At 46.1% G+C, this 14,859-nt stretch overlaps 1 protein-coding gene across 3 annotated transcripts in view; it reads right to left on the bottom strand.

Annotated features, from left to right (window-relative positions):
- FANCD2 (FA complementation group D2) overlaps positions 1 to 14,859 on the bottom strand; it is a 251,017-nt gene that overhangs the window by 91,806 nt on the left and 144,352 nt on the right. Inside the window, exons 29-36 of one of the 3 annotated variants that reach the window (XM_088479530.1) lie at positions 13,866 to 14,009; positions 10,720 to 10,830; positions 9,696 to 9,824; positions 5,665 to 5,783; positions 4,200 to 4,310; positions 3,997 to 4,124; positions 3,819 to 3,918; positions 782 to 901 (exon numbers count right to left, since the gene is read on the bottom strand). In XM_088479530.1, coding sequence (XP_088335656.1) covers positions 782 to 901; positions 3,819 to 3,918; positions 3,997 to 4,124; positions 4,200 to 4,310; positions 5,665 to 5,783; positions 9,696 to 9,824; positions 10,720 to 10,830; positions 13,866 to 14,009 — 962 coding nt within the window. The remainder of the gene's footprint in view (positions 1 to 781; positions 902 to 3,818; positions 3,919 to 3,996; positions 4,125 to 4,199; positions 4,311 to 5,664; positions 5,784 to 9,695; positions 9,825 to 10,719; positions 10,831 to 13,865; positions 14,010 to 14,859) is intronic. The other 2 variants (XM_088479531.1, XM_088479532.1) reach the window with 2 other exon arrangements.

Genomic DNA, 14,859 nt, shown 5'->3' with positions numbered 1-14,859 from the left:
GAGCTGTTTGACATTACTGGACACTAGAGCTCTGTGTGGCAGTACTGGGCACTAGAGCTCTGTGTGGCAGTACTGGGCACTAGAGCTCTGTGTGGCAGTACTGGGCACTAGAGCTCTGTGTGGCAGTACTGGGCACTAGAGCTCTGTGTGACGTTACTGGACACTACAGAGCGCTGTGTGATGTTACTGGACACTAGAGCTCTGTGTGATGTTACTGGACACTAGAGCTCTGTGTGGTGGTACTGGACACTAGAGCTCTGTGTGACGTTACTGGACACTACAGAGCGCTGTGTGATGTTACTGGACACTAGAGCTCTGTGTGACGTTACTGGACACTACAGAGCGCTGTGTGGCGGTACTGGACACTACAGAGCACTGTGTGGCGGTACTGGGCACTACAGAGCGCTGTGTGACGTTACTGGCCACTACAGAGTGCTGTGTGACGTTACTGGACACTAGAGCTCTGTGTGGTGGTACTGGACACTACAGAGCGCTGTATAACGTTACTGGACACTACAGAGCTCTGTGTGGTGGTACTGGACACTACAGAGCGCTGTGTGACATTACTGGACACTAGAGCTCTGTGTGGTGGTACTGGACACTACAGAGCGCTGTGTGACGTTACTGGCCACTACAGAGTGCTGTGTGACGTTACTGGACATTAGAGCTCTGTGTGGTGGTACTGGATACTACAGAGTGCTGTGTGACGTTACTGGACACTACAGAGCGCTGTGTGACGTTACTGGACACTAGAGACTGATGTGGACAGTCCGAGCATTACCTGGTGAGTGTAGGATATGTGGTGGAAGTTCCATCCTTAGCCGCATTTATTAGCTCGGATACTCCTACTCCACAGATTTCTTCCACAGCTTTAGGGACGTCCGTGTATTGCAGGTAAATACTGAAACACAACGACAGCACTCACCAAACAGGTCATTGGAATGAAAGATAATACACACACAGAGGGGTAGAGTCAATAAACGGTCTCTGAGGGATGTTACTGGCAAAAAACAACACTTATAAATGGAGATGTGCGCAGAGGTACATCATGTGAGTCTCCAGCGAGGTCGTGTGCTTAGAAGAATCTCCCTAGAATGTCAGTTCTGCGGATTACATTATGTTTTACCTCTTTATTTTGTGCGTGAATGTTCCAAATATAGTGAAACAGTGTATAAGGAAACCTTTATAACATTATTTGTGTAACAAAAATACAATTTGTATCAGACTGCGCTAATATACAAAAAAGTTACTGCGAGGTAGCAGAATTCACATGTATACAAGAACCAGTCATGGCTCCAAACTGGGAAATATAAACTAATTTATTACATTTTTAGTCTTTTATTATTAATAAATGATAATGAAATATACACATTAATATAAAAACAGAGATATCTCACAATGAATAAAATGTAAAATACATTGAAACAATAAACCTCTATTGATCATATAAATCTACACTAGAGACCACTAACCTACTTGTGCATAATATGACATAAATAGTTGAAATCAGTATAAAGGTTGAATACCCAGAGCAATCCAATTGGAATGGTAATAATGTGTCCACCACAAAGACAAATAGATGTCATACAAAATGTTGCCATCCGGATATTTGTGTATCGCTGTAATTAGATTGTACCTGTCCGTGGTAGAAATCAGGCAGTACAGCGCCACAATGTGCGATAGGAGCTGGCCTCTCCAGTCGGGGTGAGCTGATGCTACAGCTGGGCTGGCTGAGAACAGACAATCATACAATCTCCCTAGGCTCCTGCTAAGCTATTAGGAATACTCGGCTGTCCATGATATAAGTCCAGCGATACAGTGCCGCTGTATGCAGTGAGAGCCGGCTTCTCCAGTCAGGGTGAGCGGGTGTTAGGGCAGGGCTAACTTTGCATCAGCACTCCTTCAGTCTCCCTTCGTTTCTGCTTACCCAATAGCGTTGCTCAGCTGGATTATTGAGGTCAGTATATCCCTGTAGTGCCGCTGTGCGGAGAAAAGTACGGTTGCCAATGGAGCAGCTGGTGGATCCAGTAAGGATCGTCCACAAGTAGGTGGTGCCGTGTAGTTAGGGGAAATCCACTGACGCGTTTCGCCCCTTTCAACGGGGGCTTTTTCAAAGAGTGGCTGTCAATTGATTTGAATGGGTTTATATAGCTCAGAGAGAGCTTTAATTAAGTCCAAGACTCAGGTTACTTATAGTTTCCAGGTGTGTTAGACTGGAGTTCAGGTGGAACTCTAATTGTATCCTCTAATATGCAACTCTGTCCATGCTTATATGTATTGCTCAATAAAAGGATAAATGAATTAATTTTACATAAATATTTAAATATGCAGTATAAAATATAATTTCAATATATAAATCCAATATATAAGCAGAACTATCTATTTCCCAGTTAGAGCTCATGACTGGAAATTCTTGACATAAATCTTAAATCACATAAAATTATAAACGGTTTCAAAATTAAAAAATTACATATAGTTAATAACTCCATGGTTATCAGTTCTAACCCAGTCTGGGATTCGAACTCATAACCCTTTTACCAATGTTCACTAGACATTACCTCTGCACCACCTGAACTCTGGTCTAACACACCTGGAAACTATAAGTAACCTGAGTCTTGGACCTAATTAAAGCTCTCTCTGAGCTATAATAAACCCATTCAAATCAATTGACAGCCACTCTTTGAAAAAGCCCCCGTTGAAAGGGGCGAAATGAGTCAGTGGATTTCCCCTAACTACACGGCACCACCTACTTGTGGACGATCCTTACTGGATCCACCAGCTGCTCCATTGGCAACCGTACTTTTCTCCGCACAGCGGCACTACAGGGATATACTGACCTCAATAATCCAGCTGAGCAACGCTATTGGGTAAGCAGAAACGAAGGGAGACTGAAGGATTGCTGATGCAAAGTTAGCCCTGCTCTAACACCCGCTCACCCTGACTGGAGAAGCCGGCTCTCACTGCACACAGCGGCGCTATATCGCTGGACTTATATCATGGACAGCCGAGTATTCCTAATAGCTTAGCAGGAGCCTAGGGAGATTGTATGATTGTCTGTTCTCAGCCAGCCCAGCTGTAGCATCAGCTCACCCCGACTGGAGAGGCCAGCTCCTATCGCACATTGTGGCGCTGTACTGCCTGATTTCTACCACGGACAGGTACAATCTAATTACAGCGATACACAAATATCCGGATGGCAACATTTTGTATGACATCTATTTGTCTTTGTGGTGGACACATTATTACCATTCCAATTGGATTGCTCTTGGTATTCAACCTTTATATTGATTTCAACTATTTATGTCATATTATGCACAAGTAGTTTAGTGGTCTCTAGTGTAGATTTATATGATCAATAGAGGTTTATTGTTTCAATGTATTTTACATTTTATTCATTGTAAGATATCTCTGTTTTTATATTAATGTGTATATTTCATTATCATTTATTAATAATATAAGACTAAAAATGTAATAAATAAATTAGTTTATATTTCCCAGTTTGGAGCCATGACTGGTTCTTGTATACATGTGAATTCTGCTACCTCGCAGTAACATTTTTTTATATTAGCGCAGTCTGATACAAATTGTATTTTTGGTCTTTCTTTGGGTGGTCACAAATCCCATCACTAAAGACTTGCTGCCTTCGATTAACTCACAATTTTTGCACAATTGTTTGATATAATTTGACTTTTTAGATTAGCGCCTGGATCATTGGTTTGTTGTATTATTTGTGTAACGCCGTTAAAGGGACAGAGCGCATGGCTCCAACTAAAATGTGACCGCTCCACGTGCTCTGCAGAGAGACATGAGGCACTCACCACAGAAGATTTTGCAGGGTCTCATTAAACCGGATGCCCTTCTCACGCTCACCACTAGGGTGTATCCACGACTGACACAGAAACTGTTTCACAATCAAAGCTGTTTCAAAGAGAAATAACAAGTTATACAAACATCCGGCAAGAAAATGGCGATCACTGTGACATTAGGAGAGTATACCGATCCTGCCGTGGTACTGCGCCGCCTCCGCCTTCTCCGTCAGTGTGATCAGCAGCTGAGTCAGGCACAGGGCGGAGGAGAACTGGGGGACGCTGCTACTGAGGTTCTGCAGGTAACTGAAGCTGTGGCTGGAAGCACATGAGAGGGTTCAGGATACAGAGACGCTCAGACACAGGGATTGTATGACCCTGAAGTGTCATTACCTGACCAGCTCGTCCAGCGCCAGCTCTGCGTCTGTCTCCTTCAATCTGCCGGCCAAGATACTAAGCGCCGACTTTAACAAATTCCTGTTGTAATGCTGGGAAAAACCATTCCTGTATGGACAGAAGTGACATCAGGACACTCCCAATGTACATACTACATATATGACATAATACGTTTCCAGCCCCCCCCCCCCATCTGATGGAACGCGAGACGGCCACTGCAGAGTGGAACGCAAATCGTCCCTACCGGTACCCACATTTGTGTGCACAGAAAAGATGCGGACAATCGCCTACATGCGTCTATGCGACCGCACTGCCCCAACCCACACATCATCATCGCCATCAGCGCACACTTCATTCAATCCATCTGATATCAGAGGGATCCGTGTACGCATGATTCAGAAGATCCTGCACTTGCGTCCGCCCTCAACATGCTTTCACTGAATTTAGCCTACGTGTGATTGCCCCGCTACCAGCAAGTTTGGTCCCTATAGCTACAAGTGTAGATGTGACTTAGCTGCTTCTCAGTATGAATTGCCCATAGATGCGTGCGATTGCCCCTCTACCAGCAAGTTAGGTCCCTATGGCTGCAGGTGGAGATGTAACTGAGCTGCGGCTGACTCTGAATTGCCCATAGATGCGTGCGATTGGCCCGCTACCAGCCAGTTAGGTCCCTATGGCTGCAAGTGGAGATGTAACTGAGCTGCGGCTGACTCTGAATTGCCCATAGATGCGTGCTATTGCCCCGCTACCAGCAAGTTTGGTCCCTATAGCTACAAGTGTAGATGTGACTTAGCTGCTTCTCAGTATGAATTGCCCATAGATGCGTGCTATTGCCCCGCTACCAGCAAGTTACGTCCCTATGGCTGCAAGTGAAGATGTGACTGAGCTGCTGCTGACTATGAATTGACCGTAGATGTGTGCTATTACCCCGCTACCAGCCAGTTAGGTCCCTATGGCTGCAGGTGGAGATGTAACTGAGCTGCGGCTGACTCTGAATTGCCCATAGATTCGTGCTATTGCCCTGCTACCAGCAAGTTACGTCCCTATGGCTGCAAGTGGAGATGTGACTGAGCTGCAGCTGACTCTGAATTGCCCATAGATTCGTGCTATTACCCCGCTACCAGCCAGTTAGATCCCTATAGCTACAAGTGGAGATGTGACCGAGCTGCGGCTGACTATGAATTGACCGTAGATGTGTGCTATTACCCCGCTACCAGCCAGTTAGGGCCCTAGAGCTGCAAGTGGAGATGCGGCTTAGCTGCGTATGACTATGAATTGTCCATAGATCCGAGCACTCAGCTCTGGACCATGCACAGCCAGAAAAACGCCAGATCTATCTGTAAAATCTATTTGTGCACAACTCTGCATCAGGCCCGCGGAAGGGCTAAATAAAAAGTACTGCAGCACCAATATTCAGATATTTCAGGTATCATTTACAGATGCTGGGAATACAAAAACGAACCATGCAAATAACACGTGGAAAACCTGCATCAGCAGCTGGTAACAAGAGGACATGTACTGGTATTCCTGCACGTCAACCCCCGCGGCATCCACCACCCCATGGTTCTCCGTCACCAGAGTCTGAGAAAAAATCGCACAGATCACACTGTTAGTACATACACGCCGCTTCACCCAGAGGATTGGGGATTATTTATTTGCTGGCAGTGAGATAGAAATACCACATTTCCTGGTACTTGTAGAATAGAAGCTGTGAGGATATCGGGGGACCTGGGTATTCGGGGTTCAGGGATCACACAGTGGAGGAGGTTATAATGAAGTCAAGATGAACTTTATTCATGGAGACACAGAAATCCAGCAAACAGTAAGCAGGGTTATATCATTACAGTCCACTCAGAGTTCAGCAAAGTCTTTTCCAGCTGCTCTATATCTCCTCCCTACCCGGCCAGCAATGACAGCTGTAACAGGGCACACAGAGCTGCTATATATCTCCTCCCTACTGGCCAGCAATGACAGCTGTAGCAGGGCACACAGAGCTGCTATATATCTCCTCCCTACCTGGCCAGCAATGACAGCTGTAGCAGGGCACACAGAGCTGCTATATATCTCCTCCCTACCTGGCCAGCAATGACAGCTGTAGCAGGGCACACAGAGCTGCTATATATCTCCTCCCTACCTGGCCAGCAATGACAGCTGTAGCTGAGCACACAGAGCTGCTATATATCTCCTCCCTACCTGGCCAGCAATGACAGCTGTAACAGGGCACACAGAGCTGCTATATATCTCCTCCCTACCTGGCCAGCAATGACAGCTGTAGCAGGGCACATAGAGCTGCTGTATATCTCCTCCCTACCTGGCCAGCAATGACAGCTGTAGCAGGGCACACAGAGCTGCTATATATCTCCTACCTACCTGGCCAGCAATGACAGCTGTAGCAGGGCACATAGAGCTGCTGTATATCTCCTCCCTACCTGGCCAGCAATGACAGCTGTAGCAGGGCACATAGAGCTGCTGTATATCTCCTCCCTACCTGGCCAGCAATGACAGCTGTAGCTGGGCACACAGAGCTGCTATATATCTCCTACCTACCTGGCCAGCAATGACAGCTGTAGCAGGGCTCATAGAGCTGCTATATATCTCCACCATTTTTTGGGCGTGGGTCCCCCTGGATTGCGTTGGTTGGTCTGTCTCAGGGCACTGCATTATAACACATTTTCTTTTATAACACATTTTAACCCTTCACTGTGTGTCTAATTATATATGTACCTCACTTTTTTATTTTCATTCTTTATATGCAGCAGTAGCTGCTCCTAACTATCTCTTTTCACTGCACTTTTCTTACTATGGTGGTGCCCTGGGGCGGCTTAGCTGGGCCGGTTTTGGGGGGTCCTGCACTCTGGATTTGAACCTTAGTATGTTAGGGACCTACCCGAAAGAGGTTACCTGGATATGGTGGGTAGGCCCATAACCTTGGCCATGATTATGCTAAAAACCTCTATTGATTGCAAAATGTTATTGCATTTATATATATATTATTAATAATTTGTAGTTGTGCACCTGAGATTTGTCTGTTTCTGTGCCTGCAATTAGTCTCATCAGGTAGCACCTCCCATTACATATATAGTCAGGTTGTGCAGTCCAGAAATCTTTTCCATATGCTCCATTTAATGTGCTTTATTGCACACCTGAGGGAAAGGAGACGCCCACATTCTGGACTAGCACCCTTCCTTATTGGTTTAAAAGCATGGAGTATGGTAATGTATATGCACACTGGTATTAGTCACAATTCTAGGTAAGTCCTACAGGTTATATATTGTAGTGCAATTTTGGTTCATTTTTTGGGCGTGGGTCCCCCTGGATTGCGTTGGTTGATCTGTTTCAGGGCACTGCATTATAACACATTTTCTTTTATAACACATTTTAACCCTTCACTGTGTGTCTAATTATATATGTACCTCACTTTTTTATTTTCATTCTTTATATGCAGCAGTAGCTGCTCCTAACTATCTCTTTTCACTGCACTTTTCTTACTATGGTGGTGCCCTGGGGCGGCTTAGCTGGGCCGGTTTTGGGGGGTCCTGCACTCTGGATTTGAACCTTAGTATGTTAGGGACCTACCCGAAAGAGGTTACCTGGATATGGTGGGTAGGCCCATAACCTTGGCCATGATTATGCTAAAAACCTCTATTGATTGCAAAATTTTATTGCATTTATATATATATTATTAATAATTTGGAGTTGTGCACCTGAGATTTGTCTGTTTCTGTGCCATATATCTCCTCCCTACCTGGCCAGCAATGACAGCTGTAGTAGGGCACACAGAGCTGCTATATATCTCACATGGGATCTTTATTAATATATAAAATGTCAATCTCTATCGAATTCATACCAGTTACTCTGCATTAATTTATCTTATTCCCCCTATATAGTCACACTCTGTAGCTCTCCTCACATTGGTATTATAATGCCGGCTGAGTACTCACAAGAGCTACATATGGATAACACTACTGACTATGGGGTTACTGGAATTTTAGTGCTATTCAGTGTCTGTACACCTGGAAAAATAACATTATTATTCTGATATTAACTGTGTATATAAAACATCACATAGATCCACCTTAAAATACATGGAGCCATCCCCAGCGTTTTTATTACAAATGTAATATAGATCTGCTTTTCATATATATATCACAGTATATCACATAAATCTAGTTTCCCCAATGTTACTATTGTGGCTGCAGAGTGTGTGTTTCAAAACACTACAGATACATTGTTGCAGAGTAAAGAGATTAAGTAACACCAGAGTCTTTTGTTGTGTCCTATAACGGGACAAATTTTCACAGTGTAATCTTATTATTAATTTAAGTTAATATTACAACATTATAAGGATTAGCCACGAGGTACACACAGCGGCGTGCCGACGCGCGTTTCGTTGTTAGTCAGCTTTATCAAGGCAAGCTGACTGCCCTTACCATCTCAAACTATATTCGTATCCACAAGCCAATCACAATCTGTTATCCAGTCACGTGATTACCACAGTCAATCAAATGACTTATTGCATTATTGCTAAGAATCCCATCTCACATTCAATAGGGAGTGTGGTTTCAAAACTTTTGAAACCACACTCCCTATTGGATGTGAGATGGGATTCTTTGCAATAATGCTAGACTTCATTAGATTTTTTGGTTTTGTTCCTTTGTTCTTTAACAACCAGGAAGTCCAAAATAAATGTCAGGAATCAGAATGGGGATAGCTGAGACATCTGATGTTCTTATACTGTATATATATAAGTCTATACGTCCCTATGTCAGGGCTGTGAGAAGTCTATACGTCCCTATGTCAGGGCTGTGAGAAGTGTATACGTCCCTATGTCAGGGCTGCGAGAAGTCTATACGTCCCTATGTCAGGGCTGCGAGAAGTCTATACGTCCCTATGTCGGGGCTGCGAGAAGTCTACACGTCCCTATGTCGGGGCTGTGAGAAGTCTATACGTCCCTATGTCGGGGCTGTGAGAAGTCTATACGTCCCCCAGGGCTGCGAGAAGTCTATACGTCCCTATGTCAGGGCTGTGAGAAGTCTATACGTCCCTATGTCAGGGCTGCAAGAAGTCTATACGTCCCTATGTCAGGGCTGTGAGAAGTCTATACGTCCCTATGTCAGGGCTGTGAGAAGTCTATACGTCCCTATGTCAGGGCTGTGAGAAGTCTATACATCCCTGTGTCAGGGCTGTGAGAAGTCTATACGTCCCTTTGTCAGGGCTGTGAGCAGTCTATACGTCCCTATGTCAGGGCTGTGAGAAGTCCATAGGACCCTATGTCAGGGCTGTGAGAAGTCTATACGTCCCTATGTCAGGGCTGTGAGAAGTCTATACGTCCCTATGTCAGGGCTGTGAGAAGTCTATACATCCCTGTGTCAGGGCTGTGAGGAGTCTATACGTCCCTTTGTCAGGGCTGAGAGCAGTCTATACGTCCCTATGTCAGGGCTGTGAGAAGTCTATACGTCCCTATATCAGGGCTGTGAGAAGTCTATACGTCACCTGGAAAAAGTTGTGCATATTTTCCACATGGTTGCACAGCGGGTTTAGAAGTTGAATGACGGCTTGCGCCACTCCTTGTGGAGTCCTCTGGCGCAGATGTGAGAACTCGGTGTTTCTCGATCCCTTCCCCTACAGAAAAATAACATGGAGATTACTAGAATAACACAGGATAACTTTTACATTTGCTTTAAGTCACCTGTCCCCTACTCACCATGCAGGCAGCCATTTTCTGGGATGAGTCAATATTTATGAGAATGTCCCCATTACCCAACTAATCCTCTTATTCCGTTCCCGACCAAAGAAGACCTTGTCCATAAAATCAGGCACTTGAGTCTTAAGGCTCCGAATTCACCTCCCAAGCTCTGTGATCGAGGGTACGGCATGCAGACACCTTTTAGACAGTCCGAACCTCATCATCTAACCTATTTCTGAGGAAATCTCAATGCCCGAAACCTCAGCCACCCTCCATCCTCCAGAGAGGAGCACTCGGAATCAGATTCTCCCAGGACTAACCCTCATCAGTACCCTGACACTTCCGGGCCTAGCTGAAGAGGCAGACTCTAGGGTCCTGTGTAAAGAGGAAGGAACCTTAATAAGGCCCTACGTTGACTTTGCCAGAGATTGAGCCCAAGTTGGCTCATCACATTTAGTCACTATGAGTCTGAAGGCCACTGACTAAGAGCAAAATCATCTCCGGAGGCCTCAGTGGAGAAGACAGAAGCTGGAGGACCCTGCGGCAGGTTGTCTGAGTTTTGCAATAGACTGGGCCAAGGATTTTATCCAGGGGATCTACCAGATCGGTGGCACAACATGTGAGCATATAGGGCAGTGTCCACACCCGGCTGTGCATTAGGCAATTTTGAATCATATTTTGAACAAGTAAAAAATGTCACTGATGCCCCGAACAGGAATGACTGCGCTGATCAGGCACGAACAGTAAGATGGAGGCATAAAAGGGAAATATATACACATACAGCCAGGCGACAGACATACAAACACGTCCAGCTTTATATATGAAGGTTACCTTTAATAACGGGGCTCTCTTCGTATCTGTCAGAACGTGCTCCATTTTGTGAGATAAATCATCCAGGAGGAAAACCAGCTCTGCGGGGCCCAGCTGCACCACATCACTCACCTGCAGCCACAGGGGTCACATATTGGCCACTTTACATCTCTTTATCAATATTTCTTTGATGGACAAAAATGTCAAATACAAAGGAACAAAGGGCCTGATTCAGAGCCACTCATAAGAGGCAGCTCGTTCGCTCCGAGCGATGTTTGGCCAACTGCGCATGCGTACGGATCGTTATACGCATGCGCGAACCAGTCAGTGCGGTCGAAATTCATGTGCTCGCAAAATAGCGAATGCCTGATAATTTGAGTGACAGAATGAGGCGTATGTGGGTGGTAACAGGGGAAGATGCTTGAAAACGGGGAGTGGAGATCAGAACGCAGGCGTGCTTAAAGGTCAAAACGGGCGTTTTATGGGTGTGCATAATTAATCCAGCAGCGTCATTGACCACGTCACTGGGTCTTTTTATAGCCAGAACTGCTCGCAAAATTGTGGTAGCAAAAACCGACCACAAGAATAGCGAGCAGTTCATACCCTAGTCGATGTACTCGATTAATCTAATAAATAGCGGACATGACGTAGGATGCGAGCGGCCAGGGGGTGTTGTTTCCCAAAAAACGACCGCAAGTTTTGTTCGCTCGTTCAGACCTAGAGGCGTGAACAGACCGCAAACAGCGAACGGTTCATTTGAATATCCACCATTTTCTGGACGAGCGAGCGCTAATTGCGTCCGGCTCTGAATCAGGCCCAAAGTCCATAGCTTAAAGGCACTAAATAGGATGAACCGATTCTTATATTGGACGTAATAAAAACCTTTTCCATCCCAAATGTGTTGTTTCCACCTCTATAATACTCCCAGGATCCGTCCCTTTCCCACCCAGGAAACGCCTAAAACGCTTATTCTCATCTTTCACCTTAACTAATCTAATCTACTCCTCTCCGGCATTCCCACCTCGTGCCTCGAACCTCTCTGGCATTCCCACCTCGTCCCTCTCCGGCATTCCCACCTCGTGCCTCGTCCCTCTCCGGCCTTCCCACCTCCTGCCTCGTCTCTCTCCAGCATTCCCACCTCCTGCCTCGTACCTCTCTGGCATTACCACCTCGTGCCTCGTCTCTCTCCCGTCTATCATCAACTCTGCTGCACATCTCATTTTTCTGTCTCATCGCCCCCCTACTTCTGCTGTGCCCCCCGAACAATTTACTCCACTGGCTCCCTATACCCCTCACCAAATATACTGACGCTTGTCGCTAACCTCCCACCCACCTACCCACCCGAGGACCATCCCACATAGGGAGCGGCACATGGAAGGGTCAGCGCCTCCTCAGCTCATTCTAGTTGGCTTCCCGTTACCATCAGATTGGCAAATGTAAGCGGCCATGGTGTCAGATTTATAATACAACAAAGATGTAAAACAGCTGCCTGGCAGTAAAGCACCTGACCCTGTACACACTCTAATACAAAGGGTGGGGATATAGAAGAGGGGTGCGGGCCTAAACAGGGGACAGTTTAAACTGCCAAAGTCCTAATGAAGGCTCTGTATTCCAATCTAACCATATGCAGATGATCGCTCTCACATACTGGTCTGCCCTCTGTAACACTCTAACCGTATGCAGATGATCGCTCTCACACACAGGTCTGTAATCTAACCGTATGCAGATGATCACTCTCACACACTGGTCTGTCCTCTGTACCAATCTAACCGTATGCAGATGATCGCTCTCACACACTGGTCTGTACCAATCTAATCGTATGCAGATGATCGCTCTCACACACTGGTCTGATCACCGAATTACATTGTAAATATTGGCCATGTCATTATTGGTCCCTTACAGAGTCACACTACTATCAGATTTCCGTGTACAGTAGTTCTGTATAATATATATTTCTTCTTCAGGGTCCATAGGGCTCCACAGGGGAGACAATGGGGTATAGGTGGTGGTTAGGAAGACTAGACACCAACAGTTAAAACTTTTCTGTCCCAGGATGCTCCGGTCCTTCCCCCTATACCCCACCCACAGCCTGAAGGCAATTAAGTTTTGTTAACAAGCCCAAGGCAGGAGCAGGACAGGAGAGAAGGAGACTGGTACACTGAGGAATCACTCTCACACAGAGAAGGAAACCGGTGACCAAGAGAAGAAACCCATACAAGCCAGGTGTGTCAGGGCAGGAGCAGGACAGGAGAGAAGGAGACTGGTACACTGAGGAATTACTCTCACACAGAGAAGGAAACCCGTGACCAAGAGAAGAAACCCATACAAGCCAGGTGTGTCAGGGCAGGAGCAGGACAGGAGAGAAGGAGACTGGTACACTGAGGAATCACTCTCACACAGAGAAGGAAACTAGTGACCAAGAGAAGAAACCCATACAAGCCAGGTGTGTCAGGGCAGGAGCAGGACAGGAGAGAAGGAGACTGGTACACTGAGGAGTCACTCTCACACAGAGAAGGGAACCGGTGACCAAGAGAAGAAACCCATACAAGCCAGGTGTGTCAGGGCAGGAGCAGGACAGGAGAGAAGGAGACTGGTACACTGAGGAATCACTCTCACACAGAGAAGGAAACTAGTGACCAAGAGAAGAAACACATACAAGCCAGGTGTGTCAGGGCAGGAGCAGGACAGGAGAGAAGGAGACTGGTACACTGAGGAATCACTCTCACACAGAGAAGGAAACTAGTGACCAAGAGAAGAAACCCATACAAGCCAGGTGTGTCAGGGCAGGAGCAGGACAGGAGAGAAGGAGACTGGTACACTGAGGAGTCACTCTCACACAGAGAAGGGAACCAGTGACCAAGAGAAGAAACCCATACAAGCCAGGTGTGTCAGGGCAGGAGCAGGACAGGAGAGAAGGAGACTGGTACACTGAGGAATCACTCTCACACAGAGAAGGAAACCAGTACCAGGAGAAGAAACCCATACAAGCCAGGTGCCCTTTGGACCCTATTGACTTCGAAGAAAGAGTTAACAAAGATAAGTCTACCATAACTAACTGTCCAAAATAATATATATATATATATATATATATATACACACACACATATATATATACACACACACACACACACACACACACACACGGCAGTAGGAAAACTCCTTTGTACCTTTGTACACATGTTAGAGTCTAGAACAGAGCGGGTAAGGAGACCACTATGAAGAACCGTGAACACCTCAATATCCATCTCCCGGAAGTATGGACGAAAGCTGCCCAGGCTGACAGGGGATCTGCTGCTGTCCTCCTTCTCCTGCTACAAAGCATGGATTACATTATATCGGTGAATATATAGACATTCAAAGGCTGCAATGTGAAAGAACAGAAATGACTGTGAAAAGTTGTGGGTGCGTTAATCTGTGATAAACGGATCTCTCCAATTAGTGACCAGCGACGAGCCGGATCAGCAGCTGCTGCAATAAACAGGACAGGCAACAATGACAGGGGAACGGATAAAATAGAGAGAGGCAGGTTTATCTGTGGCAGAATGGGCCGAAGGACCAGAAGATGAAAACTTATCTCTGAATCTATTGCAGGACACTGGAAAACAAGAGATATGGTAAGAACTTATCTGTTTCTACGAAGTCCATAGGGTCCACAGGGTTGACCTTGGGGTATAGGTTGGGAACCAAATCCGGGCACCATGCAGTTAAAGCTTTTAGCTCCCAGGATGCACTTGGGTCCACTCTCCCTATAACCCCACCCCCAAGCCAGAGGCACCTCAGTTTGTAAGTAGCCAAAGGCCGGAGGAGGAGAGAAAAAGAGAGAGAAAACTGGAACACTCGATAACCATACTCACAGAAATGGGAGACGGAAAACCGGTGACCAGCCACACAGCCCATTTGAAGCCAGGTGCGTCAGGGCGGGCGCCCTGTGGACCCTATGGACTTCGTAGAAACAGAGATAACAAAGGTAAGTTCTTACCATATCTCTTGTTTTCTACTTCAGGGTCCATAGGGGGTCCACAGGTTTGACCTTGGGGATGTCCCAAAGCAGTTCAACCAAGGGAGGGGACGCTCCTGTGCTGAGAGGAGAATCCGCCGCCAAAAAGGAAGCATCCGGAGAGGCAAAGGAAACCAATGCCTAGAACCTTAAAAAGGTGTGGA

Source organism: Taudactylus pleione, unplaced genomic scaffold (genome assembly GCF_031769625.1).
Source record: "Taudactylus pleione unplaced genomic scaffold, aTauple2 ptg000239l, whole genome shotgun sequence".
Classification (NCBI taxonomy): Eukaryota; Metazoa; Chordata; class Amphibia; order Anura; family Myobatrachidae; genus Taudactylus; species Taudactylus pleione.
This window is presented reverse-complemented; position numbering and strand designations above follow the sequence as displayed.